The 27699-nt window shown below is 41.2% G+C and overlaps 3 protein-coding genes across 3 annotated transcripts in view; all 3 read right to left on the bottom strand.

The window, feature by feature from the left end:
• cita (citron rho-interacting serine/threonine kinase a) overlaps positions 1–5271 on the bottom strand; it is a 35573-nt gene extending 30302 nt beyond the window's left edge. The window contains exons 1-8 of the mRNA XM_079342272.1: positions 5116–5271; positions 4747–4857; positions 4269–4410; positions 3817–3992; positions 2629–2730; positions 791–933; positions 304–397; positions 19–225 (exon numbers count right to left, since the gene is read on the bottom strand). Coding sequence (XP_079198398.1) covers positions 19–225; positions 304–397; positions 791–933; positions 2629–2730; positions 3817–3992; positions 4269–4410; positions 4747–4836 — 954 coding nt within the window. The 5' untranslated portion in view covers positions 4837–4857; positions 5116–5271. The remainder of the gene's footprint in view (positions 1–18; positions 226–303; positions 398–790; positions 934–2628; positions 2731–3816; positions 3993–4268; positions 4411–4746; positions 4858–5115) is intronic.
• A 628-nt stretch (positions 5272–5899) lies between these two features.
• Positions 5900–7880, bottom strand: LOC306822497 (beta-crystallin B3-like). Its single transcript, XM_079341579.1, has 6 exons — positions 7585–7880; positions 7208–7289; positions 6983–7098; positions 6761–6893; positions 6535–6677; positions 5900–6380 (listed from the first exon to the last, which is right to left on the bottom strand). The coding sequence occupies exons 1-6, from the start codon at positions 7863–7865 to the stop codon at positions 6074–6076; spliced, it is 1062 nt and encodes a 353-aa protein (XP_079197705.1). The 5' UTR covers positions 7866–7880; the 3' UTR covers positions 5900–6073.
• Positions 7881–8127: 247 nt separating this feature from the next.
• On the bottom strand, positions 8128–27596 carry tnks1bp1 (tankyrase 1 binding protein 1). The gene is made up of 11 exons (XM_079342657.1): positions 27504–27596; positions 25197–25436; positions 22115–23047; positions 18579–20748; positions 11837–11949; positions 10854–11004; positions 10595–10739; positions 10335–10465; positions 10028–10230; positions 9842–9927; positions 8128–9101 (listed from the first exon to the last, which is right to left on the bottom strand). The coding sequence occupies exons 3-10, from the start codon at positions 23035–23037 to the stop codon at positions 9852–9854; spliced, it is 3912 nt and encodes a 1303-aa protein (XP_079198783.1). The 5' UTR covers positions 23038–23047; positions 25197–25436; positions 27504–27596; the 3' UTR covers positions 8128–9101; positions 9842–9851.
• Positions 27597–27699: the final 103 nt, after the last annotated feature.

Raw genomic sequence — 27699 nt, 5'->3', positions numbered from 1 at the left:
AGATTTCAGTTCATGTACCTGAAAGTTAAGGATGTTGTGGATTGTCTTTGAAGAAGAGCCACCAGAAAAGGGTGACTTTGCGTAGATCATCTCATAGGCTATGACTCCAAGAGACCACCAGTCACATTCAACCCCGTAGGAGCTGTTAGAGCCCCCATCCATAGCTGCCAGAATCTCGGGCGACAAAAAGTCCTGAGTCCCAGCAGGCACTGAGGAAACTGCGACCTGGATACACATGAACAAAACACAATGATGTCACTGTGACTCCCATTGAAGGAACAGCAAACTCTGTAATCTACTTACTGTTTTGTTAGCAGTCAGCCTGGCAGCTGATCCGAAGTCTGCCAGCTTAATGTGACCCGTCCGATCGATGAGAACGTTCTCTGGTTTGACATCTCTGCAAGTGGATAGTTTAGAAGAGATTTGATAGAGCTTTTACAGAGCTGTTTGTAGCCTGAGTACGGTTATATGTCTGCCAATCTGATGATAATGGAATACATTTGTAAACTCCAGCAATGTTTTTTGTGTTATATAACTCACACTCAGTGCTTCAGGTTAAATTACAATGAGTCATTTCTCATGTCCAGTTAATGATTCCTGATTTATGAGCATTTGGTCCTCAAGTGAAAACAAAAGGCAAACAAAGAATTCGATTTAGGGGAGATTTAAGAGTACAAGAACCAAATGAGGATGTCTTGCTCTTTTTCCGTGCGTTTGCTTTATTCCTCAAAGCCTCAAAAAGACAATCCTACATAACTGAGAGGTTGAATTCAGTAGCTGGGTGTTGTACCTGTGGACGTATCCAAGCAGGTGAACAGCATGAATGGCCTCCACCAGCTCAGCTAAATAAAACTGGGCCATAGACTCGTCAAACTGATCTTCGTATCGGTTCAGCAGGGACATCAGGTCGCCACCTGGCAGATACTCCATCGCCTGCAAACACATCAGTATGCAGTCAAAATCATCGTCCTAACTACCCAGCTAATGTAACGTCTGAAAATGGAATGATCATGTGATGTAGTGTTGTGATAATTAAGTTTGTCACGTGCTGTTGAAACATTTATGAATGCCTATAGACGAGTCTATATTTAGGAATCAACACAGAGCAACAAGTGAAGGAGCGCGTGTGTTTCTGAGCCAACATCAAAGCGCTTCTCAGCTTAAGCTCATAGGGTAGCTCTTCTCATCATGGATTCAGTTATGCAACACAGGCTACTATAGCAGATTTTCCTGTGATACTGCAGTCAGAGGATGGGTCTTCAGTGGCTAAAAATACACCTACAATGAATGTGATCGCCTTCCGTGTCTCTGATCAAGATGTTAACAGTAAGAGCAACATGTCAAAACAACAATAAAAACAAACAAACGAGATGTCATCCAGGATGTGTAAAGTTTTTAAATCAACACACCAAACCATGGCCTTGTTTAACAACGGGTTCTTTTTTTTCTGCTTTTTTTTTTTGTTTTTTTGCGCTCTGAGCTGAAAGTCATCGGTCAGGCTGATTTGAGCTATATGGTTGCAGCCATACAGCCGTCACAGGCGAGTGCCCCTGGTGCATGAATGGTTGGCGAGTCTGAATGAAGGGGAGCATTCTCCAGTGTTACCTAGCAACAGTGAGACTGGGTGCCTCTCTGACACACGGATAAAGATGGATGCTTTGTATTTTCCTCCATGCTCAGTTAGGGAGAAGGGTAAGACAGAGGGGGAGTGAGAAGAGAGGAGGAGGAAGAATGAGTGGACTACACGCAGGCAGGGAGACATAAGAGGAAGGTGAGGGGATAAAAAAGAAAGAAAGCGCAGGATAAAGTGAAGGCATGGTTGTGCAGAAAATGTGTTGTTTATCCCCCGCCCCCCCAGTTGAAAATTAGCCTGTTGTACCGACATTAACAGTTTGGTAAATCTGCCTGTTTAGCTCCTCCACAGTAACTACAGACACCCACTGGCTGTTTTTCTGTACGTGTGACATACGTGTGGCTTTGAGAAACATCAGTGCAGGTTTCAAGACATTTCTTATACATAAAGAATTGTTCCTTTTCCTTGCTCACTTCACATCCCTTCCTGCAGCAGCTCATCGACTATTCTGACTGATCCAAGTGTTCAATCAGTCTCATTATGGAAACCACAGCTGTGACAGAAAGGACAAATTACATCGCCGACACAGCTTTCTTGCACACTTTTTTTGTCAAATAAAATATTTAGTATTTTGGTGCAAACATAAAAAAAAAGGAATAGAAAAACAGGGAAATGTGGATGGAATGAAAGATAACTTGAGGATATTTGAGCTTTTCTGTAGATGCCGGCGTAGTAGGGCCCTTTTTTACACCAGGTGGACCCCCCCCTTCCTTCCTCAAGTTATTGAGTTATGAAAATGCATACATTCTAAATACCCTATACTGGGATTTTGTTGAACATTTCGAAAAAGACAAGACATAGTTTTGACAGTCGAATTACAGTAATCCTTCTTTGTTCAAATTACCAACCAAGGAAAAGAATGCATCTAATAAAAATATTTAATCAAAATCATTGGGCTCGGTGGATTGTACGATATCATGTCGCTGGTATTACACAGGTTTTAGGTCAGACATACAAATAAGTTTCTCTTTTGACCTACAGTCCTACAGTCTCACCAGGTAGACATGATCTTTATCCTGGAAGGCATAGAGAAGCTCCGGGATCCATGGACTGCTGTTCAGAGCTAGGATCCTTCGCTCCTCTTCATGGAAAACCACCTGAGAAAGATAAACAAAGTCTGCAATCAACATAGCAACATTAAGTAGGTACAACAAATCTTTGCTGTGCAGCTCGTGTATCAGGGGCTTCAGAAGGATGCACATGTAATATAAACTGTAAGTAATGTTTCTTTTTAAGGCAAGGCAAGTTTATTTATATAGCGCTGTTCAGACACAAGGCAATTCACAGTGCTTCGCAGACATTTAACTGCATGGTATCTAAATGTACCTTTTAACTACAAGGATTCATGCCCTCCATTCTTAGCTTCAGTTAGTTTTCTGTGGGGTTATGAAAATCAGGTGGCAGGAGCAAAACATGTCTTGTTCATACAAGTGGATTATTGCACTTCTTTCTCCAGATCATTCCCTGTCACAGCTCATGTACTATTCTGACTCAGATTTGTCCTATTAGTCACATGCCAGAGTGCACAGCTGTGAAATAATGTAGACAGATTTCTATTTCAACCATACAGCACCCTCTAGTGGGCCTTTCGTAGACCGCAACATCTGACATCCGGTTTTGCACATGCTTTTCTTCTTTAATTTATAATTTTCTTCATATTCATCTTGATCAAGTAATGACAGTCTTGAATTTTAAATTTAGCAGTGTTGATTTTTTTGTTTTTCATCTCTCGTGATTGTGGTTTTCAGAAATCTGTCTTAAGTTTTTGATGATATTTTGGATTTATTTAACATGTATTTTTCAGCAATAAAGCTTTTCTTTTAGCCCTTGATGCTGGTCGAGAGAAACGTTAAATCAGAGTATGCCTTCTTGCCCAAACGTATTGCAATTGATCCCTGCAAGAAAAGAAAAAGCTGTACCAACAACATCAACAATGGCTACTCGTCTCAGTAAGCCATGACAGTGTGCAAGATAAGGTTACTATTAAACTGATCACATATATCATACATCATATTTTTATGTTTGGTTTTCCTAATTTGATGTAAAAAAAAAGGCTGACTATTATGTAGATAGATACAATCATTAATGAAAGGAAATGGGGAATATCACTTCCTAAATTGTCTCTCTAAAGTTCAACATTCAAACTGCATTTCATTAACTAACTAAAAAAATGTGACTCTTACATTTTCTCGAGTGCGTAAGAGCGTCTTGTCCATAATTTTCAGAGCACAAACGTCTCCAGTAGCCTTCTCCCGGACTACTTTGACTTCAGCAAAGTGTCCACGACCCACCACACCGCGCACTTCAAAGTCATGAAGCAAAGGCTGCAGGGACCGCAGCTCAGAGACCACCTCAGAAACTGTTTAGAAAAACCGACACAAAAACAGAGGATTAACACTTTAGCTATGTGAAATACATGCAAGGATTGTAAAATTGTAAACAGCAGGACCATTTCGATACACCATTTGAATGCACATCAACATCTAAATAGTGTTGGAAATATAATAGTAACATTATTTAAAGTTGATTTGCTTATTATATAATCTGTGTTTTAATAAGTTATCTATCAACTGCAGCAGCAAAACAACAGCTAAAAATCATTCACTAGTACATGTGTATGAAAATATTTGCTTACACTTATTGACAAAATTTGCCACATGATGCATCTTCATTAACTCTGGTGAGCTGCACTCTTGGTAAAGCAGCAGCAGAGCCTCCAGAAACTCTTCCCGACCTAAAGTGCATCCTCCCTTCTGCCCACTGAGGCCCACTCGGCCCTGAAGGACAAAACAGACACACATGAACAAGGAAGTCTGATAAGATATTACTTTATTGATCACCAAGAGGGAAATTCGGGCATTGTAGCAGAATTACAGAAATCTAAAAGTCATAAACCGAATATAATAGTAGCATGAACACAATATGAAAAATAGTAGAATAAGTTCTATACATAATGTGCTGAACTAAACAATGAAGACATGATGTGCAGTGGATGGCAGGTTAAAGTGACCAGTGATGATTTAAAGTGGCAGCAATTGGTGGTGGGTTCAAACTACACAAATAGTTAGAGAAGAAGAAGAAGCTAGGGGGCTTCAGGACAGCCACACATTTACCTGAAACACCTGATTGAGTCGCGAGCTGCGGATGGTGATGGGGTCCGTCGTTGTCAGACTTCCCTGACTCACATATTTAAACTTCAACATGGTTTCTTAACAACAGGTAACCTGAGGGATAACAAACAGCAGGTATAAGTGAAAGAAAGATTACACTTAATGTATAAAAGGACTAATCATACCCTAGACTGTACAATTTGGTTGAAGAAGAAGCAATCGAATATGTCAATAAATGTCAACAAGGAGACCCTTTAGCATGCTAAGTTTGACGTTGGCTAGCTTTTGGTAACTTAACAAACAAAAGGTTTGCGCGATCTTCATGAGTTCGGTTATGTTTACAGACTCAAAACAAACACATACAATACTCACCTAACTGCCATGCAAGAAGCTAAATAAATGTATTTTATATTCTCGGAAACCTTGACATGCTAAGCAACACAGTTTTCTTCCCTATCAGCGTCGTTTCCGGTCAACTTTCAAATTTTGCGCGTTCGTCGCCTCCCTCTCGAGCCTGCTGAATGAAGGTGGAGCTTGATTGGGTCACTGGGATTTTATGGGCGGGTCTACTTGTTATTTTAACCAATGACACATGTTTTGTCTCTCGTTTGTTTTCCTCAAGAAAGGAAAGCTTAAAAGATTCGTGCAAAGTAAAGTAAACCATAGAAGATTAATTATATCGTGTGAAACTGTGTACCAAGAAAAGAATACGATTTTTCATTTATTAGAGATCTAAATACCAAGTCTTACAATTTAATTTCCTATAAGGATTAGCTGTTAGGAGATATATCCCACTAATTGGAGGACCTTCAAAATATTTGAATTTGTGCATGACTAAGAGATGCAATAAAATGCAGTAATACATGCAATTATAATTTGTAAAAAATAACAAACGTAAAGTTATACTTTTTATACATAAATTGTAAGACTCAGCCCCCTCCTTAATGTAATAATTATACTGTCTGACACTATTATATGTTTACATTTTGTGGAATAGACCTTACGATAATAACATTATTTTCAATTCTGTTCTTTAGTAATAGAGAACAAGAATGGCGCATAATGGCCTCAAATATGATTATTACAAAACAAATAATTAAATAAAACACATTTTATGAATAATAGAACACATGCAATTATTTTCAGACAGCTAAAATCAGGGCCAAAACCTTTATTCCCAACAGATTTAAATGTTCAGTTACTGTCAATTCAGTTCCAGAAGTCAGAAATAGCATGTCAGATATTCTATAGACTAAGAGGTTGTGCAGGAGAGAGACTGGGGACTTTGGGTCCTGTCCCAGTTGGTGTAGGAGGTGCTGGAGTTCTGGTGCTAAGGTTGGGGTTGAGTTTGGGATTTGGGGTTGGGAGTAGGGTTAGGATTGGGTTTGGGTTTTGGGTTAGGATTAGGGTTGGGATTTGGAGTGGGATTGGGATTTGGATTGGGATTGGGATTTGGAGGTGTAGGGGAAGGGGAAGGGGCAATATAGCACCCTCTCTTGTGCCACTGCATGTCCCGCACACGTCGGACGGACTGGATCTGAGGTGCAGTGGCTCCCCAATCATTCCAGTGCTTGAAATCTCCATGTTCAAACACATACTGGCGCCCTCTGTAGCCTGGATAGGAGTATCCAACCCACCTTTAGAGGGATGAGGAAAGAATCAAGGATTACATTTCTGGAAAAGTTAAAGGGCTGCATCATGCACTGCATAGTTTTATGCTTAAAATATACACATTTTAAATTATTTTTGAAAAGAAATCTTCAGTAAATAGTATTTAAGGTTCCATCTTACGTTCCATTGATAGCCTTAGCACTGGCCACACGATCCTGGAAACCATAAGCCCACAGACTGGGGACATCGTCGTCAACAATCTCCATCTTTCTACCTTCAAAGCCTGAATTCTCAAACAGGTGCAGCTTGTGCTCTGCACTATCCTGAAGAAGAAGAAAAAAACAAACATGTTTCAGAATGTTTGACAGAAAGTTTCATGACCTAATGTGACTCTCATAATACTGACCACTTTCAAAGGCCTGAAGCAGCTCAGCATGATGCTGTTCTGCCTGTTGGTCCAGGTGCTCCAGCGAGGATACTCTCCTTTCTCCAGCACAAACTGCTCCCCTGTGTATCCTGGCCGCTCATACCCAACCCATCTGACAATATGAATGGAAATAATTACATATACGGTAAAAGGCACATGTTAATCCTAATAATGGTAATACAAGTAAATAGGAGGACTCACGGTCCTGACTCCACGATGATTGAGCCAATTTTCTGTGCCTTCTCCCATGCATCCTTACATTCACCAGTCAGCTCCACCTTCTTTCCAAGGAAGTTCTCATACTCAAAAAATGTCAACTGCAAGACAGACAAAGAGTTAAATTGTGTTTAAGCCCAACTCATGGACTTATGTTTTTTATGTCAACACAAACATATTTTTTTTTTCAACAGAAAAGTTCGTGTTCACCTTATATGTGGCTCCAGCTCCTCCTTGGCTCTTCTCTGCAGGCAGCTGGTCTGGAGATCCCTGTTGTTCTGTCATATTCCCTCTACAGAGCACAACAAATGCATTGTCTATTGATATTATTTGACACATTTGATATATATTTACTTCTAGAAAACAAAAAGTTTTTTGTTTGGTTGGAATTTTGTTCTCAAATCCAAAGCACAAGACAGTTGCACATTCATACTTATTCAAGCTGTTCTACTGAGAAGAACATGAATAGAGCACATACCAAGGACTATAAGCTAGCCTCTGGGTTTAGATAGAAGAATGGACAGAGCGTGAGAGAGAGTTGAAGAAAAAGGAACGATGAAATGAAGGAGGGTCTACATTTCTTTTACCTGGATGGCTTGTGCTTCACTGCACCAGGTACAAGCCACGCTCTCCTTCTTTTCTCTCTCTTTTCTGTCCGTCTCAGTGTGAGGGTGTTTGTGGGTGTGGAGGCCTGGCGAGCAATCGGTGGAGGCCAGTGGGGGTATTTATGGTTTATTTCTGGCCACAGCAGCAAAAAGCCTGTTGATGCAGCAAGTCTGTCGCACCCATTGTGTCCATCACACTGCTTCTCAATAGGCATGCCCCTCTGTCCCTGGCACACTGGCAAACGCTGCCTGGCTCTGCCCATGCTGCCATCCTGACCATGATCCTATAATGGGCACATGCACTGACTGGCTGCCAAGAGAATGAACAGTGATCAGTCTCACTCAGCACTATTGGCCCCACCCAGCTAACCCCCCCCCCCCCCCCCCCCCCCCCCAGCTTCCTGTCTTCTACCTCTTTCTGTACCTTTTGTCTTCATCCAGCATCTGAAAACCTGCATCCATTGTGGTTGCTCATGACTTGTACACTGTAGAAGTTAAGTTTCGCCCCAAAAATTCACACTTGAATGCATTTCATAGAATTTTTTTTTAATAAAATTCCCTCAGTTTCCTCTTATCACACAGTTTGTTAATCATAGATGATTACATCACTGATAGCAAGTCATTTTTGAACATTAAAAAGACGTAAAATAGTCGAGAGCACATTAAAACATTTTGCACAGTTAAACATTTTACAAAAGATTTTTTCTCAAAGCATGCCAAAAATGTTCTCCCTGCTCATTGTTGCCGCCCAAACAAGCAGTTGGGGTTTTGAATAAAAAACAGGAAGTGCATTATGAAGTTTTGTGGAATTTCATTAAAAAGCAGAACGATAATACAGTTTTAAGAAAAAAGATAAATTCCCTTGACCCTGCTTCTACAGTTAGGCACTTAATTCTGTTGTTAAGAGGTATTGCGTGGACGATCATTTGTAAAAAAAAAAAAAAAAAAAAAGAAAGAAAAAAAAGAAACAAACAAAAATAAAGGGAGTTAAAGTGCTTCAAGGATAACTTGCGATGATCTGTGATTAAAAAGATAATTTTGAAGACATTTTGCACATTTATAGTAATTACACAAAAGTTGCAATGCATTATTTATATTCAGTATGTTCTGTACATGTCCTTTGTGTAGTGGATGTTGGACTTGCTGGATGCTGAGTGTCATTAGTCCCAGTCTGTAAATAATAGGTTTGCACATTCATATAATAAAACAGTCTACTATGGCTTTGCTTTAAACTACACTGTGGTATTACCCCTGTACTAAGCCTCTGTACAACAGAAACCAAATTTGTACGAACACATCACAGTCTTGGCACAGAGCAACGGTAACATATCTTTATCAACAAGATAAACACAGTTCTTGATGGCCTCTTCGATCCGTAAAGCCAGATTTTTCCCTCCAGCGTTTCTCAGTAAAGGTCCAAAACAAGTCAACACAGAGCCATTACAGCAAGGCACCTGACAGCAGACGCAGCATTCTGAGCAGCAAGATCCCTGTGTGGCCTGAAGGAAACGACAAATAGAATAGTTCAGGAGGAAGTCTTGAAAACAGACAGGAGTCATCAAATGTATTAAATTCTTCAACATGTCTCACTTTGGTTGACACTTTGGTACGCTGCACAACCACAAGTTTATTTCATTCTAGCAGGGTAGCCATAACCCTGTTATGTAGACGTGTCCCTTTCACTTTGCTTTATATGCAACTAAAAGCAAAATAAAGCTGCTGGCAGAGATCCCAAAGAGTATTTCTTATCAGGATAAGAGAACGCTTTGTAGAGATGTTTTTGTCGTTGCTGTCAGTTTAGTCACAGTTTGCACGAAATGTATTCTTGACAGCACTGCCTGAAAGTTTAAACCATTCGCTTACTATCACCTCAAATGTATCCAGCTTCCCTACGTTATGAATCACAAGCAAACAACTCCTCGTAGATACTCCCATCACTCTGACAGCAGTAATTCCGGGCATAAGACAAATGTCAAAGCTTGTGTGCTCAATGCTCCTCTATGTCCAATCATCTTATGTCCAACAATCGTCCATATTTCATGAGCAGTTTGAGGGTTATACATTATATAATATGTGAACACTATAAAGACTAATTTGATTGGTCACATACACAGAGCTTTTCCTCTGTAAATAAAACATTTCATGCCAGCTGTTGTGACTTTTTTTCAGAATTTGTCTTGAAGTAGTCAAGAATCTCAGTTTTACACATTTTATAACCAAACGCTTTCACATTAGCTACCTGATGCTTGCTACGCCTCCCCATCATGATGACTCAGACGTTTCTTGGACTTGAGTTCTTTCAGCCAGGCAGGAGAGGCGACGACACTGAATGTCACACCAGAGAGACAGTTCAGAGAGATGTCATGTTAACAAATGCACATCCAATTCTGAATAACGGTTTGAGGCAGTCAAACTCTTTTCTTACCCTGTGTCCGCGCCACCTATGGGTGGCAGCACTCGTGCAGCCCCCGCTAGATGAGAGGCAGAGCGAGGAGAACGTGACAGCAGAGAGGGAGATGGTCCTGTGTCTTCCTCTTTTTGGCTTTCTTTCTCTTCCCTTCCCTTGTTGTCCTCTGTTTTCTCTCCTCCTCCAGCCCGTCCTCCACCTGTTCTCCTTTTAAGCTGAGCCTTCGGAGCAAGTTAAATACACTTTGCTTAGTTCAAACGTTGCTCATTTGCAGCATGAGATAAGATATATTGCAGCTGAAGTTCTTCCTAAACTCGGAACTTACAATTAAGGCTGAAGGACTCAAACCAGGGAAGGCGGAGACTCTCTGAGAAGAGGGAGGAGTAGAGCTGACTTTCTTTAGTTGTGGCTGTTCCTCCTCAGAGTCTGAATCCTTTTGTTTTACCTCCTTTTCATCTAAAAACATTGAAATACGCAGATCAGTCATAAGAATAATGTTTGCCCGGAGCAGAAGTGTTTGCTGAAATGTTGATCCCTTGAGCTCTATCCTTCAGTGAAGACCGGATAAGATGATGCTTCAATAACCTGTGGTGTCACAACTCCTCCAGTCAGGGCTTTCATTCGTCTTCAGACCCGAACGAAACACCTTTGATGGACGCGACCGGATTCGCCTCTTACCCAGGTCTGCCTTCGATTTCTGCACGCTGGTGTCAAGGAGAGGAACGGAGCTCTGTGCACAGACGCATGCAGAATGATCAAAATACTCTGTATGCAGTTAATGATACAGAAACAAACTGCCACTGCTCACAAAGGAGGGAGGATTCAAAATAAAAGAATAGCCCACCTCGGGGAATGGAGCTGGCACTTCCACGGAGTGAAAATTTGTGATATCAACATCTTTAGGGGAGCTCTCATCTTCAGGGGAGACTTCATCTTCAGGGGAGACTTCATCTTCAGTGAAGCCCTCAGGGGCTTCCTCAGGCGCAGGCTGTGGACTGAAAAGAAAGAAAATGTCATTCAAATTATTTTTGAAAGAAAATAAAGTGAATTCTAACTGTGTTATTATTATTTCAGATCAGGTTAAATTAACTTCAACTACTTCGAAGTTTCTCTCTTCTGTGCTGTGCTCTAATAACCACAAGGGGGCACAATGATTCAACTCTCCAATCTACTTGTAAGGGCTTAAAAACAGTAAGTATGCAGCTACTCTGGGTTTTGCTGTCACAAGATTTATGAGAAAAAAATCCATCACAAAATAGGAAACTATTTGACCATTATTGTTTTCATTTTAGTTATTATTATAAACACTATATACACTATATGTAAATACTGTTTTCTTTTCTTTTTTTAATTTAATTTCTGTTTAGAATTATTTATGTGTAATTAAAAAATACATATAGTTTTTAAGACAGTGAACTACGCTGTTGATTGGACGGAATAATGAAGTTTTGACCTGACAAAGTTCAGAAAAATGTCTAAATGTGAAGTCCAGTTGTAAACCTACAAAAGGAAAAGTTGTTATGGTTTCACATTCACGTGCTTATCAGTGGTTACACTGAAGGAAACAAGAGCTAAACTTGTTCTTTCACACTGTAACGTAACACAGCTATCAGGCTTGTGTTTGCATTTGTGCTCATTCTGAATCAAATATGTGAAGCCATGCTGTCAGTAGAAATCCAGAGAAAGGATGACACTGTAAACTTGTCTGATCCTGCCTGTCTGTCTGTTTTTGGGAGGAAAAAAAAGAGGAAAAGGAATCCACTTGAACACACATCTGTTGGTCACAGAATGTGGAGTTTGTCTGACGTTTAAGTGCAACTTTCCTACCTGCCAATTTGAGATGGCTCCTCGAAGGCCTCACGCTGCTGCTCTGGGTCACTGTCGATCAAGGCATCAGTGTCTTTGTCCTCATCGGTTCTGCTATAACTGTTATCCTGTGTCTGAGAGACAGAAAACTGAATATTCAGTACAAATGTAAACAGAATGAGGAAAAACATCTCACTTAACAGAAGCAGTGGGGACAATAAGCGAGCTATCATTCGTTGGATAAACTGCATTTTCCATTGTGGGATCAATAAATGTTTATCTGATCTTGTTTTTGTTTGTTTCTTGCTCCTCTTGCTGCTCTCTCTCTCTCTCTTTTGGTTGACTTGCTTATTTGACATATCAAATCCAATCGCGTAAACACTCTTTTAATCTGAAAGTCTGCACATGGTGGAGCTCAGGCAGGGAGAAAGTGGACTGTGTGCGGAGCCAAGATTGCTAACTACAGAGGGCGAGAGAACTGAGGACCAGCCGAGCATGCATCTTTTAATGAGCAGGTCACAGAGGCTGGGCTGTCCTCAATGAACACCACAAGCATGAGTATGCACGCACACCTATTTGTACACACACACACACACACACACACACACACCCATACGTTCCAAACAAAATCAACCACAGCTCACATCCTCATACACATTCCTTTTAGCTCACTTCAAGTTTCGTCAAGGGGCACATCCCAGTGTTGTGTTGTGTGATAGTTACCTGGATACAAAACAATACTCAAATAAAACGGCCTATTCTCTGTATGACGTCACACACATCTCCTTCATGAGTGCATTTATCACTCACAGCTCACGGAGCAGCTTCATCTGCACGCCTGTTCTCTGGCTACGCCACAGCACGAAAGAACAGGCTTCTAGTGATAACCACAGGCTGTGTTTGTCTGCTAAAAGGAAAACAACGTCTGTTCTGACGCTCTACGTTCTACAGGTGGTGCAAGTCCACAGACATGCATTTCTCCTGGATCTGCGGCACCGTTCTGACAGAAGTAGCCACTTCATTTAACTAGGTTTAATTAAGTTCACTTGATTATACGCAGTAAAACATCTGACTCTAAAATCATCGAGTGATTTCAAAAGAAAAACAGTGCTTATTTTTTGGAGTACTTCCTGGCATCAGTACAATGAGGCTATAGACAAGGGCACCCCTTTTTCACATATTTAAAATGAAAAGGGAAAACAACTTTTCTTTATAGAAATGAAAACCTTTTTCTCTTTGAAACATCAATTTAAACATCCTGTTATCGACCTTGATTTAAAGGAAACGGATACAAAAAAATCCAAATGATCACCATTTTAAGTTAGAAAGTGAACATGTAAGCTAACGGTTGTCTTTATGCACACATAGTAGATACAGAGCAACTTCAGAATTCTTTTTAAAATTTCTGATTCTCGCTGTCTAAAAATCTACACTTTTATAAATGACTCCACTCAGAGCTGTGTTTTGACCTTCACTGCCTCTTAAAGGGAAAACAGCTTTTCTTTTCTCAGCTACACGCTACATTATGACCACCAGCTCGTGTCAGAAGCTGTCTGTCAGATGATTTTCACTAACTGACAAGCTAATGCTAGCTATGACTTGAACCCATGTTGATGAGTGTCTTACTGAATTCCAGTTAAGTTTTTTTTATCAAACATTGAACTGCTGGGGGAAAACAGATCATTTACTCTGGGTTTGTTGGTACAAAGAGTGTCTTTTTCCATCAACTAGATTGTCAGGCTTGTGTCAACGTAAAGGAAATATGTGACTGCAGCTTTAAACTGCACACATGCCCAGAGAAAAGTAGAGGTACACATAAAGAATCTATTGAGGCATGCTTTTAGTTTCCTCATTCAGTGTGTAGGACCTGATAACAACTCAACAACCCAGAGCAGTACAGACACAAGAACCATGAACAACAGCACCTTTTAAACCAAAGTATACCTGTGTGTGTGTGTGTGTGTGTGTATGACTGACTGACTATGCAGGTACAGTATGCTGTGCAAGTCGAGACAGAGGCAGCTTTATTATAGTTTACCTGCATCACATATTTTTCCGGGTCAATGGAATGTATAAGAGGGCTTGTTAATGTGCGGGGGGGGGGGGGGGGGGGGGGGGGGGGGGGGGGGCGCAGAGAGGATTACAACCCCTGAAGATGTCGCAGGAATAAACCAAAACAAGGCGATACCTTAAACATTAACTTTAGGACTATCAACAAAACATCACCTCCGATAACAGGAAGTGATGGCTCATCTACATGAAGTGAAACTGGCCTTCAGGTTACTTCCCTGTGTGTGTGCGTGTGTGTGTAAACCCACATGTGCATTGACACACGCACACATTGTTCACACTCACGTTCAAGAAGCAGCTTGTAAACTAGTTTAAATCTAGCAAGAAAGACATGGGCATGTGAGCGTCTCGAAAGCTGCCTCCTCTCTGAACCAGACAACGACAACATAGCCGCTTGTTTCACTGCGGTGCCATGCCTTTCTTGGTAGCATACCTCCTGTTCAACACAAAGCAGTCACAGATGCAGAGGGCAGAAATGCACAGCCATAGCTTATCTAACAAGGCCACACTTTGTCACAGCGCTCTGTTTTATCGCTGACACACACCACAACATGCATTAGCTCTGATAAAACACCAAATATGGGAAACTTTATCACGGCCCTGCATCCTTCCTGAAACAAAACACCTTCTCCTCTCCCCTTGTTACAATTGCAGTCATCTATAAACATGGAGCCTTTTTTTTATAAACTGTATAGAGCAGCTGAGGGTCCTTATTATAAACCTGCACATTGAAATCTGCTGGATAACTGTGTCAGCTCTTACTGAGCAGCTTTCGGTGGCTCTTCTCTGCAGAGTCTGGCGACTTCTGACAGAGAAGCGGCGCAGCGACCTCCTGCTACGCCTGGCGAAACTACGGAGCGGTGACACAGCTCTCTGAAACCGTCCTCCGCCATCTCCACCCCTTTCTTCTTCTTCTTCTTCTTCTTCTTCTTCTCCTCTATCCTCCTCCTCCTGCTTCTCTTCTTCAGTGCCCCACACCAGCTCCAGAGCCCCTTGCAAGGAGCGTCGCATGCTGCCCACCCAGCCTGCCATTTGCAGCTGGGCAGCCGACAGTTTCCCTCCAAAGTACTGCATGTTGGAAAAAAAAACCCCTCAAACTGATGGCTGTACAGCCACTAAGGACACCATTGGAATCGGCGTCACCACAGACACTGAGGTGTGTTTGATGTTTGAGTGAATCAGGAAGCTGTGTCTATGATCCTGCTCTCATTTGTCATTTTTAGAGAGCTGCCAGTAAAGGAAGCACAAAGTTTAAAAGTGTCTGACGTCATCCAAAACGGCAGAGTGTCCATATGTTCATTGAACTGGATTCCTCCTCTATCTCCATATTGTTATAGTCCGCACAAACTTCCTGGAACAGTCTATTATTTGCTTTCAGTAAAGAGGTAAACAGTCTGAGAGGGCATGTGTTGACACTGTGACAACATTATTCCGCAGCAGCGTTCACAATGATGGATGTGACATCCAGAAGCAGTCCGTAAAAAGACTCACTAATCTTCACATGTTAGTCTATTTAAAGACACTGACAGAGGTCTCTTTGCTTCAAGAGAAGAAAAAAAAAAGGAAGAAAAAAAAGTTTCGTCCTGCACAAAAAAATATCTCGACGGTTACCTCTTTCGTGTCTTTCTTTTGTCGAGACTTGTTTCTGCCACAGTCAAGCCTCTTTGCTTGTTCAACTACATCCCTGCTCACATCACATCTCCATTTTTCATTGAGGGGGAAAAAAACCCCCAGAAATATGAGAAATATCGGCCACTCCAAACATCCAAAGCAGGGCAAAGTAAAGTAGAGCAGATCCTTTATCTCCTTTCGACCTGGGTGATGTCAGAGCACGTCAAAACAAAGCAGAGCACTGTTCTCTGAAAATCCCAAAAGAAGGAAGGTGTGGTCGGCTGTGAAGCGCCGCTCTCTGCAACAGGCTTCAGTGCTCCCCTGTAGGTACATGCAGGTAACTGGATGAAGCAGCTCTTTGTGAGAGCAAAAGGCAGAGGGACCAGCAGAAAACAGGAAGACTTTTGGAGAGTTGAAATAAAAGCGGGATCAACAGGGACCACTAGATTACAGCAAGAATGAAAACTTGTCTGTGCTTTAGCCCATCCTCTTTTGTCTGTAAGAGTGGCAGAAAGTATGTGTGTGTGTGTGTCTGGGGGGGGGGGGGGATGAGCTCTCCTAGAATGGGGTGGAGAGATAGGAGAGAGAAAGAGACTGGGAAAGGGGCACCATGTATGGACATTTTGACATGCTGCCCTGTTGACCAGATCCAAATGAGGACATGATGACCACATAACATCTCACCTCTTCACACTATAAGATCCATCTGTCTGTCTGTGTCTGTCTTTGAGTGGGTAGCTTGTGACAAAGACAAAAAAAAAACAAAACCCTTTCTCTGTTGCACTATAGAGCATCTGCAGCAAAGGTTTCCTTGGAGCACAGAAATGACTGCATTTCATATTTTAACATACGCGGGTGAGTGTTATAATTACAGAGTAAGGTGCTCCATGTAAGCTAAAGGTGTAGTATTCTGTACTGTAGAATAAGGAAGTGATTTTTTAAAAGAAGCTGCAGCACCACCATGTGGTAAAAAAACAGAGTTGTACACAATTTTTGTAACTTACTGCGAGCAGCAAACAGAGACATGATATCACAAAGATCCACACAAACGGTTAGGGGGGGTCTATTTTCATTAACTTTGCAAAAATGTTGAATGTGCAAACAGGTGGTGAACTTATGTTAGCAGTTTATTTACTCTTCATAGTTACTGTCTGCAGCTCTGTTTGCCTTGAACTGTTTGGGTCTGACGCTGTCTCTCTTTTAAAGTAAAGTGCAGTCAATTCTCCAACCCACGGTCAGGCTGAGATATTCAATATTCATGTATGTTTTCAAGTGTAATCTTAGTTCATATAGTCAATCATGTTGGTGTCCTTTTTCTTGTTTTTAAGTCTTCTTAGGTGCGTAATTTTGTACAAGTTAATTGTACTTTTGTCTCGTTGACTTACAGTGAGAGAGAAAAAAACATCTCCCCTCAACATAAATAAATCTTTAGAACCCTAAAGTGATTAAAATACTTCAGTCAGACTGAACAGTGATGATGTTCTTTTATGGGAACGCCCAAAAGTTAGACCTAGACATGATACACTGGGCTTCTACTGAAACATAAAACAAACTTCGAAGAAGCCAGCTTACTTATCAAATCAGATTAATGGACAGAATCAAAACTCGATAATGGCAAAATGGAAGAGATCCCATATCACAGCATTCATAGCAAATACTGATACACTACTTATACTTTACCATTATATACCTTGGTATAGTTTTGGGGTTAGGGTTAATAGGGAAATTAACAGAGATACTTCTAATGGTTAAAAGTAAGTCTGTTTTCAGTATCCAGTGATTTCAAGGATGACTTTGAGTCTTTGTCATTTCTGCTCAACACTCACTCTTTATTTATTTTTACTGTATGAAACAGCCAAGCCGAGCATAAAGCTAGAAAATCAGGTGGAAAATGGAAAGCTATGCTACGTCTAAATACTGAAAGCAACAACTAAAGGAAGTGGGAGACAAATAATAATCGAGATGAGACGAAATGAGATGAGAGATAAGATTAAATTGTTGTTCTAGATGGAAAATTTCCCTTTGGCAGAAGTGCAAAAGAAACAAACAGCCCAAAACATTTTAGATAGAACTGCAAATAAAACCAGAACTGGAAAAACCTGTTTTGTGTTTTTTATGCAAAGCTAAATGTATGGATGGCATCAGTTAGGGTTAGGGTAAATCACACAGGCTTTTTCTAAATCTCCGTGATCCTGCCTGAGATTGCTGTACTTGTTTCAAAACAACGCTCCTGTATTACGAAACCTTTCGAGAAAGACTCACCCATAACTGCTGGAGATAACTAATCCAAGACGTCCATGAGAAATAATCTCTCACTCCTTCATAAAGCCACGCCATCATGTTCTATTTAAAGTGTTTTGTGCTCTAAAAGACAAGTCAAGTGTTTTGAGTCAGGCTAAAGTGAAAGTAGCTGCACTTTGCTTTCTGTTAGATGTCTTCCTGTTACGTAAACACACGCAACAATGAAGGGTTTATATACGGTTTGATATAACAACTATGAGTGAACTGACACAAACTGAAAACAATGCAGATCAAAACAATGTTTGTTTTTTTCTTTTTACTGTCACACCTCCTAACGCTACACTCTTCACTCTGAGAATTTGAAATGTTATAAAGATGGAAGCTGTGAATAAAACCACTTAATACCACTGACACTTGGCATGTAGAAGTATCTTTCAGGCTGTGCTTGATTTATTACTCACGCCTAGTGTCACACCTAAATGCGCGCACACACACACACACACACACACACACACACACACACACACACACACACACACACACACACACACACACACACACACACACACACACTCAAGCTCTTAAGCAGTGACTGATCAGACTGAAGCAAGTAAAACAAGATGCTTCTCACCGGGCTACAGGAAATGCGATGTGTTAGTGCAGGTGAGGTGTGTGTGTGTGTTTCTGCCAGGCTGATGTGATTCATAGGAAGAAAAAAAAAAGAAAAAAAAGAAGCACATTTGCATGTACACGCCTGTGTCTTTTCCTAACCTCACCCTCACAGCGAATCAACATGAAAAGTTATGGAAGTAAAAAAAAAAGGAATCCAAGAAGTGTTTACCTCCTGCGTGTCGTCTTCCTCTTGCTTCGTCTCCTCTTCCACCACCTCCTTCACTTCCTTCACATCCCTCTCCCTCTCCACCACCCTTTCCTCTTCTACAAACTTTATGGAGATGAGCTGTACCACCTCCTCTTCCACAGGACTTTTCTGGGTTAATGTGGGCAGTGTGCTCTCTGGGTCTTTATTTTCTCCCTGGCTGACTTCCGTTGGCATCGTGGCTTCCACTCCTCGTTTCTCGGCAGGATCCTCTTCCCGTCTTTGGGCGACAGGAGTAGCTTCTGCTTTAGCCTGTGATCCCCATCTCTTTGGTTTGACGGAGAAGTCCTCAAAATCCAAATCCTTCAGAGGCTGTTTGACGGAGAAGTCATCGTAAGCTACTTCTATTTGACTCTCTGACATTTTTACAGAGGGGGATTCTACCTTTGGAGGAGCACCTTCAGAGTCAAAGCTACTTAAGAGTGTTTTTTGTTTTTGCCTCTCTTCTTCTAACCTTCGCTTTTCTTCCATTTCTTTTGCTCGCTTTCTTTCCAACTCCTCTTTCACTTTCCTCTCCAGCTCTTCCACTCTTTCTATCTCGATCCGTCTCCTCCTTTCCTCTTCCCTTCTCTCCTCCTCTCTTCGTCTCTCAACTTCTATTTCCCTCACTCTCTCAATTTCTTCCTTTTCTTGCTGCTCTCTAAGCCTCTTCTGCTCCCTCTCCTCCGCCTCTTCTCTTAACCTTTCTTTCTCCATCTCCTCTTGTCTTCGCCTCTGCCACATCAACTCTGTCTCTCTTCCCGTCTCCTCTTCTTTTTCTCTCCCTCCCAACTCTTCCGTCTTTTTCAACCACTCTTTCTCCCACTCCTCTTCTCTTTGCTTCTCTATGTTAATTTCCTCCTCTCTCCGTTTTTTCTCAACTTTTTGTTCATTTTGTTCACGGACAAGTCTCTTTTCCTCTTCTCTTTCCTCCCTCAGTCTCTCCATCTCCTCTTCCCTCAGCCTCTGTCTTTCTCTTTCCTCCCTCAGTCTCTCCATCTCCTCTTCCCTCAGCCTCTGTCTTTCTCTTTCCTCCCTCAGTCTCTCCATCTCCTCTTCCCTCAGCCTCTGTCTTTCTCTTTCCTCCCTCAGCCTGTCCTCCTCCATTAATCTCTTTTTTGTCCTTTCTTCCTCCTCTTGTTTTTCCCTTTCCTCTTCTTGTTTTGCCCTCTCTCTTTCCTCCTCCCTTTGTCTCTGCAACATCAACTCCCTCTCTCTCTCCCTCTCCTCTTCTCTCAGCCTCTGTCTTGCTCTTTCCTCCCTCAGTCTCTCCTCCTCCCTCAGTCTCTCTTTCTCCCTCTCCTCCTGTTCCTTTTTGAGTCTCTCCTCTTCTTGTCTCGCCTTTTCTTTTTCCTCCTCCCTCTGTCTCTTCAGCATCAACTCCATCTGCCTCTCCCTCTCCATATCTTCTTCTCTCTGCTTTGCCCTGGCTCTCTCTTCTTCTTTTAACCTCTCTCTTTCATATTCCTCCTTCCGCTGTCTCTCCATTTCCTCCTCCCTCAGCCTCACTCGTTCCTTTTCTTCCTCCTCCCGCTGCCTTGCCTCTTCTTTCTCCCTCTCTTCTTCCTGCTCGATCTGAAGTCGCGCCTGTTCGTGCTCCTCTGTTCTCCGTCTCCTTTCAAATTCCAGGTGTTTCAGTTGTTCCTCTTCTTCCCTTTGCGCCTCATCATTCTTCTTTTGAAATGACCCCACTCTCCTGTAGACTGGTATTGACTCGGGGATTTCCTCCTTAGTGTCATCCTTTGGTTCCTCCTCTTCCTCGCTGGAATCAGGGTCTGAGCCCAGGGGCACGGGAGGCCCTCCATCATCTCTCTCCACCACACCAAAGTGAACAGAGCGGCGTTTGACGCGCTGCAGACCTCGACCGGCAGCTGAGTCTCCCTCGTCAGTGGCTGATCGGCTGCGGTTTCGTAACTGGACTTCCCCCTCGTTTGATTTGTTCTGCACTTTTGATGCGTCTCCCAAGATTTCCGATGGCTCCTTTCCTGTACTCGCCCGTTTGGATGTTTCCGTCGGGGTGTCTGTAGGTTGTTCAGCAGGTGACACTCTTGAAGAATGATCCACCGTCTCACTGGGCGATGTCTTGCTGGCAGGGGGCTCAACATTTGGTTTTTCAGGTGTTTCCACTTCTAATGGAGCAGTTCCTGGCTCAAAACTGTCAGAGAGGAAGAAAAAACATGTAATGGTTGAGTTCATGTCTGAAGGAGTATGATACTTAAATGGAGTTATTCTTAATAGTTAAGCTGAGCATGAATGAGCATACAAATAAAATGGCTCAGTCCAAAAGTGAAGAAATGTTCCTAGAAGCTAACTTCTCACCATTGAGTCACATGTTCATCATCATTGAACACAGTAGATAAATCCATGCTTACAATCTAAATGTGACTTATCAGATGAATGACTGGATACATAGGGTTTACTCATAAGACAGAGCACCTGCTAGCCATCAGCTACCGGCTGATACACAGAGAGTGGAAAAAAACGTACAGCCAAAGAGAGGGAAAGGAACGCTAAATGATGGCTATGAAGCACATTTTAACATTAGTTTAATCATTGGCAAATCATATATGACACTGCAGTGCTGAAACATACAATAAAATGTTGTACTAGACCGACTATAGGCTGGCTGATTAATTAACTTTTTTTTTTCCAATTGAAAAACATTTCAATTTAAAAGTGATACGACGTTGGTGGGTCATTGTGGTTTCAACTGAAAGGTTGGCAGCTCGATCACAAGTCTAATGTTGAAGTTCCTTTAGGCAAGACGCTGTAAGTCATATAGTGGTGTGAATGGGTGTAAATGTGATACACATCCACAGGGTCAGAAAGACACTTTCTGTTGTTTAACAGAGAGGGACAAGCTGATAGTCTATGTTGACCAGGCGCTCTGACTTTCTAGAGTCTTGTCATCACGGTGAGGTTTGTTGCCAGGCAACCAGCAGTGATTGCAGAGTCCAGGTGTTAATTATGAGTTTTGGACACTTTGAACTGAGTCAGACAAACAAATAATAGTGCAGTAAATAAGTCTGACCAATCATGATGTCGCGAGTACAGGAGAGTGAAACATTCACTACCAACTCCATGCCCAGAGAACGCACAGCAAGAAAGAAGATGAAGAGAAAATAAGGACAGTGGTGCTCATCGTTCCTGCCAGAACAGTTCTAGACCTGCACTTATCACTTCATCACATTTTCACAGAAACAGTGAGACCTTTCTCTCTCTCTCTCGCTCGATGGAAAGTGCAGAAAAAAAGTTGCTTTGCACACTGCAGATTGTATCTGTGATACTGAAAGCCCCAAGTTCAAACAAAGAAAAGCTTTGAATCATCAATTGCGGTTATCTGACAGGAGAAGATAAATCAGGAGTGAAAATGGCCAATGTCCAAACAATACAACTCATACTTAACATTTCAATAAATATATTGCTTGATTGGACTCGCAAGAGAATGCGGTTTTTCTTTTATTCGTGTCTGAACACATCCCCAAGCATGAAACATGAGAGTTAAAGGGAGGATAGCTCACCTCTTCGAGCGACCTCTCTGTACAACTTGAGGCTTCTTCTCAGCTTCAGTGTCTGTGACCCAGTTTTTAATTCTTTCTTTCACTCCTCCGGTACCATTGACAATTTCCGGCTCCTCTTTCTTTGCCATGACCTCTGGCCTCGATGAAGAGTCAAACAACATACTGATTCTGCGTTTTATACTGCCTCCTCCACCATAGTCCTCCCTCAGTCCTCCTTCATCACTCTCCGTGTTTGATGGCTCTGATGCTCTCTGGTTCTCCTCCGGATCTGAAGGTTCTGGCTTGCTTGCTATGTTTTTGATTGTTGGGGTGTTTTTACTCGGCTGGGGGGGCAAACACGGGCCGCCTGACTCAAACTTGGAGGTGAGCTCGGTGGGCAGGCGCTTCCTGATGCTACCCAAGTGATATTTGGGATCGGCTGCCGAGGAAACGTCACTACCTGAGTCTTCGAGCTTCTTGACCACAGAAGTCGGAGATTCTTCTTCTTCTTCTTTCTTTTTTCCATCGATCTGTTCAGGTTCAGGCACAATAACTGCAGATGCTTTGTTGTTTATTTGGATGACATCGTCCTTCTCGATTAGGTCAGACTTGGGTGTTTCTTTGGGTGGAGAGGTTTGTGAGGAAGGCTCAGATTTTCCAACACCAGAATCAATAGTATCTGTCTTTTCTTGATTTTTGGTGTTCAGCACACTCACAGCGCTGGGTGTGGAATCAGAGGTGGGGGTTTGCTGAGCAGGGGAGGGTAAAGTCTTCTGCGACGTTGTTCTCGTGGTTGCGCTGACCGTCTTTGGAGCATTGATGGAGCGAATGCTCGAGTTCTTCTGCAGGGAGAAGGGCTTCGGAGCAAGCCGAGGTTTGGGGGTCAGAGGCGGCCTCGGTGGAGAGATGCCAGCACTTGGGGAAGTCTTTATGGAGCTCTCCATGACTGAGCCGCTTAAAGAAAAGAGGAGAAGAACTGTTAACATACTGCAAACTACACATTTAAATAAAAATAAAAACATTACTTCTCTGAGTGAGGACATAGTCAGTTTTGTTGTTATATAGATCACTGGACAGGTCTGGTTGGTCTAGATGTTGATCTATTTTTCTCTGTTTCTTCTTCGTTAAAAATTATCCAAATTAATGAGCACATTAGAAAACATTAAATTAACCCCCACCATCATAGAATTATCCCATATTTTAGATCTACTACTAGGTTGATTAATCCTTTTTAAAAATCGAACAACATTACAATTTAAAAGTGGCAAGATGTTGGTGGGCCATTGTGCCCCCCCCCCAACAATAAAGAAAACAGTCTATTACACAATCAATGCTCGACCTCTTTCATCAGGTTGATACTTTCAAGTTGACAGAGGCAGCTTTAAAGAACACTTCAAATCCAACTAAATCCATAAGTCTTTCCATTGTCTAAAAATCTCTGAGAAACAGAGATCTGTTGTTTTTATTCAATACATCAGTACAGGACCCTTGAAAAGTTAGATCCACAATCAGCCTTTATCATATCTGAGTGATACCAGCCTCTGCTGAGGATCTTTGATCATTTCGTCGTCACTTTGCACCGATCGAGTAAACAGTGGTGGTGCACATGTGATTAGGATAAACTACTCAAATCTCTCTAAAACATGCTGAAAATGCATTTTACATAAAGCGGTTCTAGCAACGTTTTTAGCCTTAAAAGTGTGGCCTGATAACACAATATCATTTTTTAAATGTTTTGGGTTTTTTTACAGCGGAAATCAAGTCTGCAGTTTTTGTGTGTTCTTTTTTTTTTATCCAACTTTCAGTGAAGTTACTAAAATTAAGGAACGACAGCAGGTATGACACAGTGAATAAAGAAGCCCAGATGAGTCATCAACATTATGGTCTGCAGAAAAACACAAACAACATAAAGCCAGATCTTCAATAGAATCGAAACCCGCTGACAGGTAAAACAAGCTGCTATTTAAGTACTATCGCATGATCATTTTGGTGAAAGCTGAAAACCTCGACACAGTCCACATATAAACAGCCTGTGAAGAAGATTATAGTAACATTCCCCAATTTGTAACACTAGATACCAAAGGTATTGTATGCAGCATGTTTTCTGGTTTGACCAGTAAGACTATAGTACAAACCGGTAACTCCACACCCTATACACTTTTATACTGTGCAGTTCAGTGTGTCAGCAAAATGTTCACTGTGTCACTCTAACATTTTGAATCTACAGCTACCGTGAATTCACCTACTCCGTTAAGTGTGGGCATTCTTGTCTTTTATGCATGTGATTTGTTTTGAAATGACCTCTAGCATAACACCTCTGGGTGTGCATGATGTTGTGTTATGGGATCTTGTGGGAGTAAACTTTAAAAACTGCACTCAGGATAAATGTGTTTAACTCTTCCTAACGTTGCATTCCTGAGAAACAAACACTGTCTGGCAGAGAAATCTGCAGTTGAAAGAGGATTTTTTTGTTGTTGCTTATTTAGTTAAGGCAACATTCAGTAACCTCGGGACATTAGTGAAAAATCACTTGCTGTAGCTTGTGGGAAATTTGGGGGATTTTCCTTGTTTACCTCCAGTGAATGTTAGCCATCCAATGCTAACGTTGACTTACAGTAGGTACTTTTCATTTTGATGTCCAGAGTATTAATTATGTACTTCTAAGTAGCCTAATGCTGTGAGAAGCTTCAAGGTCCCCAAAGGTTCAATTCTCACGATATAACATAACGCAGATGATTGTAAATGTGCGAAGTTACATCTCGAGTGTTAAGTTAAGGATTGTTAATAAGTTACTTATTACCACGTCAACACTGAACTCCCAGTCATTGAACCAGTAGTGTGACAGCTGCAGCTGGACAATGGAAAGTGAGATAAATGAATGTAACTTTACATGTATCAGTCCCCAAGTCTGCTGTTTGATTTTATTAGTAAGGATACAAGTGAGAATACTCACATTTAGGATCACGTTATATTTAACAGGCTGCAGTAAAATACCTCATACATATGATGCACCTGCTCTTAACAGTAGCTCTATGAACTTTTTACCAGAACGTTTGAAATGTTTAAATTTCATTATCAGTAACGTTACAAAGTTTTCTTTTACCTTTGTCTTCACGTAGTCATACAGGTGGGGGAGGGAAGTGGGAAGAAGTTACAAAAGAAAATTGTCTCTCAGTTTTCTCCTCGACGTTCTCGCCTGCTGAGCTGTTGTCAGTGTTTTCCCCCCCAAGTCATCAAACTAAGAAGACGTCAGGCTGCTGCTGCTGCTGCACCCTGCAGACACTCCCTCCTCCCTCTGCCAGCCCGCCCCAGGACGAGTCACGCTGATACACGATCAAGTTACCTGCAGAAAGAACCGATTACACTAGAAGGGACACATAAGTGTATTTCAAAATAAAAGCTCAAGGATTTTGCGACGTACATTTAATTTAATGAATAACTGAAAAGGTTCCGTCCCCGTTTTTTTTTTTAAATCTCAGAGTCAGTTTGCCATTGAGTTAGTCGTTTTTATTAAAAAAAAAAAAATCATCTGAATCTTTCTGCAAATATCCATGAAAATTAAGATAAGGGGCGCTGGTGGTGCAGTGGTTTGTGCGCGCGACCCAAGCATGGAGGCTGCAGTACTTAAAGCGGCCAAGGTTCCAAACTGTGCCTCCTTTCCTGCATGTCATTCCCAATACTCTCTCCCTGATTTTCCAACTATGTCCTATCTGTCCAATAAAGGCATAAAAAGCCAATTCAATTTGCTTTGCTCAAGGATTCAGGTCCACATTCAGTTTTAGAATTAAATGGTAAACAACAGATGGTATCAGTTTAAACTTTTTAAAACATACCCTGTATCCCCAGTTTGATGGTAATAATTCATTTTCTGTTTTCAGCATGTGGTCAGGATCAGAGTCTTTGCATTGGTTAGCCTATAATCTTTGACCAGATGTTGAACTGTTTGAGCAGTTTAGACTTCAGACACACTGAAGTGTTACAATACCATATATTATAGTATATTAGACCCCTGAGAAACACAGAAGTATAGAACAAAACCAGAATCTGTCGACTCGCCCCAAAAGAGCCCAGTAAGCAAAGAAATAAATTATTTTCTTTTTACAGATGTAATCAATGTGATCTTTCCAGGACAGAAAATGATCCAGGAATGATCAATCATTATACCCAAATATTTATAAAATGACACTTGCTTGATTTTTTTTCATTATGAATGAAAGTAGGAGCCTTGTAAGTAAACCAAATACAATTTCCTCTGTTTTCTGTTTTCTGATCTCTAAGGCGTGTTGATCACGCAGCTATTTTGTTCAGCATGTTGGTGCAGCCCATGGGTCACCAGAGTTACTTAACATAGAAATCAGAGCTGTGTCATCAGAGTACTTCCGAATGTACTGATTTTGATTATCTGACTGACAATCATCTGTATAAAAAGTGAAAAGTACAGCGGAACTCACAGAGCGCCAACATTAGTCCTGATAGACAAAACAATGTTTTTCACCTTTACCAACTGGACTCTGTTGGTGAGAAAAGAAGCACACCAAAGGCTTAAGTAGGGATTCAGTTTTTGTTGAATCATTTTTGATACTAAGATGTCTGCTAACAATTTTTTGATAGTAAAACAAAATTATAGCCTGCATCCAAAAAATGCTTAGAAATATGTTTTTAAATGTGGTTCACAAACCAAATAACCAACCAAAATATAAGTTGTTTTCTTCGTGAAAACTTACTCAATAATAAAAATGTAGTCATATAGTGTAGTAGCCTAGACTAAAAAAAAGCGAGGCTTAATTATTCTTTTATTGTGAAATTTTGAAACGGAAATACCATGTAATTTTTCCGAGCTTGACGGAAACACTCGCCTCATTAGACTGGATAAACTGGTTCTCACTGAGCGCAATACTGTTTAACAAACAGTGAAAGGATTCAGATCCACGCAGCTCTTTTATGGAGAGTGCGGAGGTTACTTTCTCAATGGCAGGAAATGCCAATTACCTTCATTTGCATAACACCTGGGTCTCTCCAGGGTTAATTTGCGTTGAAGGAAACGTCACACGCAAGCCAACTGATCCAAGACTTGTTGCAAATCTGAGGACTTCTTTAAATAGAACTTTCCTACAATTGTCCCTAAAGATACGACTGCTGACCTACAGTGGAGGACCTTGACAAAAGATTACTTCAATACAAGTGTCTATAGCTTCTTCGGGGAATTTGATCTTTTTTTCTTCTTCATAAAAGTTCATAGCCTCTTTTCTCAGAAGGAATATTAATAATAAAAATAATTACAATTATTTTATTACACTTAAATTAAGACTGCTTTACAAAATATTGAATTGTATTCAGAATATCAACATTGAAGCTGTGCTTAATCTATAACTTTTACTGAAGTAGGAGTTTACGGCTTCTGAAAACTCACCTTCTAGAACACAGAGTATTTAAATGTTGCTTTAAAGTAATTGAATCAGTTGTGAATATGTTATTATTGCCTTTTAGTAGTAAAAGATGTAGTTTAATTGCCACAACAACACGAGGCCACTACTGCTCCAACAACAACTATATTGCTCCTCCCGTAGTATTTGGCCTAACAGCATCAGTACAGTTGTTGAATTAGT

Source organism: Symphodus melops, assembly GCF_947650265.1.
Source record: "Symphodus melops genome assembly, chromosome: 4".
In the NCBI taxonomy this organism is placed as follows: domain Eukaryota; kingdom Metazoa; phylum Chordata; class Actinopteri; order Labriformes; family Labridae; genus Symphodus; species Symphodus melops.
This window is presented reverse-complemented; position numbering and strand designations above follow the sequence as displayed.

Excerpts from the sequence above, each read along its gene's own strand:
- LOC306822497 (XM_079341579.1), bottom strand. The coding sequence starts at position 7,865 with ATGGGCAGAGCCAGGCAGCGTTTGCCAGTGTGCCAGGGACAGAGGGGC. Across the intron at positions 7,290-7,584 it reads GTGAAGCACAAGCCATCCAG|AGGGAATATGACAGAACAAC; the intron begins GTAAAAGAAATG and ends TGTGCTCTGTAG. Across the intron at positions 6,381-6,534 it reads GCTAAGGCTATCAATGGAAC|GTGGGTTGGATACTCCTATC; the intron begins GTAAGATGGAAC and ends ATCCCTCTAAAG.
- tnks1bp1 (XM_079342657.1), bottom strand. The coding sequence starts at position 23,037 with ATGGAGAGCTCCATAAAGACTTCCCCAAGTGCTGGCATCTCTCCACCG. Across the intron at positions 20,749-22,114 it reads CAGAGAGGTCGCTCGAAGAG|TTTTGAGCCAGGAACTGCTC; the intron begins GTGAGCTATCCT and ends CCTCTCTGACAG. Across the intron at positions 10,231-10,334 it reads TGAGTCCTTCAGCCTTAATT|GCTCAGCTTAAAAGGAGAAC; the intron begins GTAAGTTCCGAG and ends CTTGCTCCGAAG.